This window comes from Nestor notabilis, unplaced genomic scaffold (assembly GCF_000696875.1).
Source record: "Nestor notabilis isolate BGI_N333 unplaced genomic scaffold, ASM69687v1 scaffold9003, whole genome shotgun sequence".
In the NCBI taxonomy this organism is placed as follows: Eukaryota; Metazoa; Chordata; class Aves; order Psittaciformes; family Psittacidae; genus Nestor; species Nestor notabilis.
The window spans coordinates 17926-22900 of NW_009920589.1; the positions used below are offsets into that span (position 1 = coordinate 17926).

The 4975-nt window shown below is 43.9% G+C and overlaps 1 protein-coding gene across 1 annotated transcript in view; it reads left to right on the forward strand.

The window, feature by feature from the left end:
• PRKAA2 (protein kinase, AMP-activated, alpha 2 catalytic subunit) overlaps positions 1-122 on the forward strand; it is a 15975-nt gene extending 15853 nt beyond the window's left edge. Inside the window, 1 exon segment of the mRNA XM_010010738.1 lies at positions 1-122. This exon segment is cut by the window's left edge and continues 28 nt beyond it. Within this exon segment, the coding sequence (XP_010009040.1) occupies positions 1-122 (122 nt within the window).
• Positions 123-4975: the final 4853 nt, after the last annotated feature.

A 4975-nucleotide genomic window follows, 5' to 3' on the forward strand; every position in this document is an offset into this window, starting at 1 on the left:
TGAGGGGGTCCCTGAGCGGCTCCTTCGTGGGCAGCATCCCCTCAGTGACACCACGCCTGGGCAGCCACACCATGGACTTCTTCGAGATGTGCGCCAGCCTCATCATGGCCCTGGCTCGCTGATGAAAGGCACTGAGGCACCGGTCCCTCCGCACACGGTATTGCACTGTGAGGATCTGGTCTGACTTGTCCGTTCCTTGTTTCTTTCTGCTTCGTTCCTCCTCCTCTGCCCCTCACCACTCCATAGACTGCAGCACAGACCCAATTCTGGACCCAGAACATACTCCCCTCTAACAAGGCACTGAGGAAATCAAGAACAGCGTCATTTCATTCACGATGCCGTGGTGAAATGTATACAATATCCTTTTTTTCCTGGTGAACCAAATGGGAAATATTGGCATGGCTGTAAAGAAGCAAATGTATCACTGAGGTTTTGGAAAACACCACCCCCCCTGGTTCATCCTGAGTTAACTGAGCCATGGCCAAGCTTTCTGAGATAGAGGTAGCATGTGATGAGGTTGATGTTGTATCCCCTTTGCTGTGCAGAACAGGGGCAGGATGGGCTGAGCCAGGTCAGAGGGGTTGGCCAGGAGCTATGAGAAATGGAGTGGAGGGGTAGTGAAGCAGCTCAGCAGCATTCACGCCTGGGAGCCAGCAGAGTGCCAGCCTCTGGTAACGCTTTCCTCCTAAAACTAGCAGCAGCTTAGATGCTTCTGCACTTGTGCAATATGCCATGCCCTTGGGTTTTTTTCCCATGCTAAAGATGGGAAGGTGGGATTTGCAAAGGAAAAGCCTCCACGTGTCAAATCTTTGCAGAGGAATGTCCCTGAAGATGCTTTTATTTCTTCTCACGAGAGCTCTGGATGTCACTGACCTGCTCACCACATTCAAATGCAAAGGCTGCTTGCCTTTTAACCAGCCCTTAATCATCATGCCCAGCCAACACGCTCACTCTCCCCTGCCACACCACCAGTTCCAGGGCCTGAATCCCAAGCAGGATTCTGATGAGCCACTAACGGAGGGCAGGATGCCAATGACCCACCTGAAAACCCAGCGCTTTGTCCACGCTTCACCCAAGGGAGGGGATCCAGATGAGATCCAGCAGCATCATGCAGCTCCGGAGCGTTTACCTCTCACCTTTCCCATAGGAAGCTTTCACCTGTTGTCACCATCCTAGAAGTGCTGCCACATCTGCCTTCCCTACCTCCCTGCTCACCGCTTCATGCTGCTGGAGACTTGCTTTTCATGCCGAAGGGCTCTCCCATCCCGCTGCTGCTCTCCGGACTGTGACCATCACCACTCCACTGATAAGGCAGGGATATCCGAATTCAGAGTTCTACTCTTTCTTTACTACTGGCTATCTGAAGGATAGGGTTTTATTTTTTAAGACAAACTACAGGGATTTTTAAGGTTAAATTCTTGTTATTCAAGGGTAAGCTCTAATGCATGTATGACTTCTTTGTTTAAAAGAATTCTTATTTTTGATTACCTAGGCTTAATTTAGTGGGCATCTGCTTGGCTTTGCTATGGTATTTGATTCCATTTACTTGATTTCAAAGAAACATAATAGTCTCATCAGTCAAGGAAGAAATGCTTTATGAAAACTTTGCCAAAAATATCCAGGGACAAACACACACACACATGTTTATTTTCTTCTCTTTTTTGGGTTTTGTTTTAAGAAACAAAGCAAAGGAGAACTTTTGTTGGTCCCAGGTATGCGCTCATTCAACTTAAAAAAACCTAATCCATCTTTTTGATAGTTTCTTATAACCCACTGAGGGGTTTTACCAGGTTTTTTTTGTACAGTTGCACTTTAATTTATACCTTCTGCAAGTTTCTATGAGAAGCAAGGAAGGGAACGACACATTAAGCCTTTTGTACTAATCATTTTAGGTAATGAAGACAAATACGGGATATTTTTGCCATCTACTGGCAGTTAAATGGACGTTTTCAGCATGAAGTCCCTTTTTCTTTTCTTAAGAAACACAAAATTGCCTTACTTTTGTTACAGATTATGCTTGGATTCTCACTAAATGTGACTTTACAGCTCCAATTTTTCCAGAAGCCGCACAAAGTAGAAAGCTTCCAAACAGTTTTGCTGTTCTTGTCTGCTAAATCCACCACAGCAGTGGCTGGATTATAAACGCAGCAGCAGAACACTTTTGTTTTTAAAAGAAATACTGGAAATATTTGTAGTACTCCTAGGTTTTGTATGATCTTTTTATTATATGATCATTATTAAGTAAATACTCTGGGGTGGAGGATGGCTTTGGTACTGTGCCTGGTGGCTATCAGATGATGCATGTCTCCAGTGCTTTGCTGTGAGCAGGTCATACCTGGTGGGAATGGAGAATCTAGACTTCTGCATGCATAAAACACCCCACCCCAGAGCCAAAGCTGAGCAGCACACCCAGGTCTTTAGGAGCTTTCAGATCAGTGCTGAGACATGAGCAAACATTGAGCAAACAGCCCTAAATGGTTTTGGGTGCTGGAGATAAGCCCGTTTGGAAAGGAGCAGGAGAGGGCAGCTGAGCAGCCATAGGGACAGACATTAATTTCCATCCAGGAAACACCTTATGAGTGTCCATACCCCTGCTATGGAATATATTTGGAATGTAAAAGGGTTTTTAAATCATCAGTCGCAACTGAGCATCTTGCCAAGTTGCTTGTTCTGGAAACATCTGTAATCCAGTTGATAAGGGGCTGGTGCATATTATATTAGATATAATCTGTGGTTCCGAAGCATGTAGATGTACAGATGTCTTGCCTTAAAATGACACTTGTCCTCTGGGATTTCCTACCCAGCAGAACTAATAGTTTTAAACAGCAGCAAATGTCCTTGGGAGGAAATATTTGCTTCCTGGAGGCGGGTGGGATTTCTAGGTGGTAAAATAAGCCCTTGTGGCACTTGGCATCTTCTCAGACCCATGCAAACATAAACTCATATAAGGATCTGAAAAACCAGTCCTGCCTAGAAGGGAAGAAGAATGGCTCAATTTTCCATATGGAGAGACACACAGAGAGATGAAGCAACTTTCCTGTTTGATGTCAGCAGTGGCAGAGGAGTGAGTAGGACTGATGGAAGTACCTCTTTGATGAACACGTTGATTGAACTGTCCATTTCAGCCTTACCCAAATCCACGCTGCATTTTGAAATATTCTCAGAAGTTTCACTCTTTTTTTTCTCTTTTAATATTTTATTTATTTTACCTTCAGATAGGCTATTTTCTGGTTCCTAGCTGCAAGGAAGCTGCTGACCTCCAGTTATGTTTTCTAGAGGAAAAGATTAACTTTTACACTGTTACACTGTGGTCAGGTTTGGTTTTCGAGTTAATGGTGGTACATGCATGTACATCGGGAAAAGCAGGGTAGACATATCTGAATTACAGAAACTTGAATTACTCCAAGTGCAATTCTTCAGAAGCCTCTGGACAGCTGTGCTTTGCAAGCCACAAACTCACCCAAACTTTGCTTCAGCCCAAAGGGGAGAGAGACAAAATGCAAAGGATCTAGAGTTCAGGATAGGTTCCAGCATTAACCTCCAGCTCTTGGATGAGTTAATTCAGAATAGCTTGTATTGTATTAGTTGGAAAACATATATATGTATGCATATGTAATAGGTATATATATATATATTTAAAAATGTGGGTAGCATCCCTGTCACTGGCCTGTCAGTTTTATTTGCCCAGCAGTGTAGGTGTGTGCCCGGGTCGCCTGCCATTGCAAGCACTAATCCCAGCATGGAAGAGGACCTGAGGAAACGGGATGGTATTTTTACACCCTCTTCTAGGTAAAGCCCATGAGTAGCTTAGCTGACCCCATCAGACCCAACACAGCCTTGTCTGGGGAAGGAAGGAGAGGTGGTTTCAGGAGCCACGAGCACCCTGCCCTTCTACCCTCCCTGGCCAAAGCCCTGGTGCCGATGGGATTCAGGGCACTTTTAATTTCAGGAGTCAAAGCAGAGCAGGCAAAGGCAGTGCGATATGTTTTTTAACTCTTAACAGGTCAGAAATGTGTCTTCAGCGTGTGTGTCCAATTCAGCATTTCTTAAGGTGTGTACAAGCACAGGGGTGTATATGGGCAGTGTTGTAAAAACCTAAGTAAGTGGTTGGTATCTGTTGTATATACATTTTTTGTCTGGTTATGATGCCATTCGTATTGGAATAGATGAAGTTTGAACAAAATAACCATTCTGTCTACTCCTTTTCATTTTACTGCTCTTTACCATCAGTCATCTTGTGTGCGCCCAATAGAGAAGGAAGAGAGAGACCTATATGCAGGATGAGAAATGGTGCCTTCAACATACATTAGGACTGCTGGAAGTCGCAGCTTTATTTCACGAGGTGCACAGATTCCCACATCTTATGCAGAATCTCAGTGGTGAGACATGCAGGCCATGTTTCTAAATACTTGAAGTACCTTATGCAGTTATTTGGCTCCACTCTTTTAATAGCTGAGAGGGGGAAGAAGAATCACACATCCATCCCTTTGGATGAGCCAAACAAATCCTTGTTCCAGCTCCTGCAGTATTTTACAGGCAAGTTTTAGGATCTGTTTTTGTTTCAGGTGTATGATGTACCTACTAGAGTCACCTTTCTTAAGATCTTACTTTGGGCTTTCCATTTAGTGCTTTCCTTTGGCTTCCTTTGATATTCCTTTTAATCATTCATTTGTAAGAAAAGCAACAGCTTCCTGTAATTCTGAATTTCCAGCCTGCCTCTTGGACACAGAGGTACTTAACTCCCATGCCTGAGAGATGAACTGGTTTTCAGAATTCCCACGTTATAGCTATTAATGAAACACAGACTTTTGCAGAGAGCAAACCTGGTATTACGTGTATTCGATGCACATATCTTTGATCATTTTGATCATCAGAATTAGGAGAACTGGAGAGTAAATCAGAGCTCTAGCTGCAATGTATGAGCACACTTTTGGTGTTAGAAAAACTGGTTTCAACAAAAGCCTTGGAATTCCTG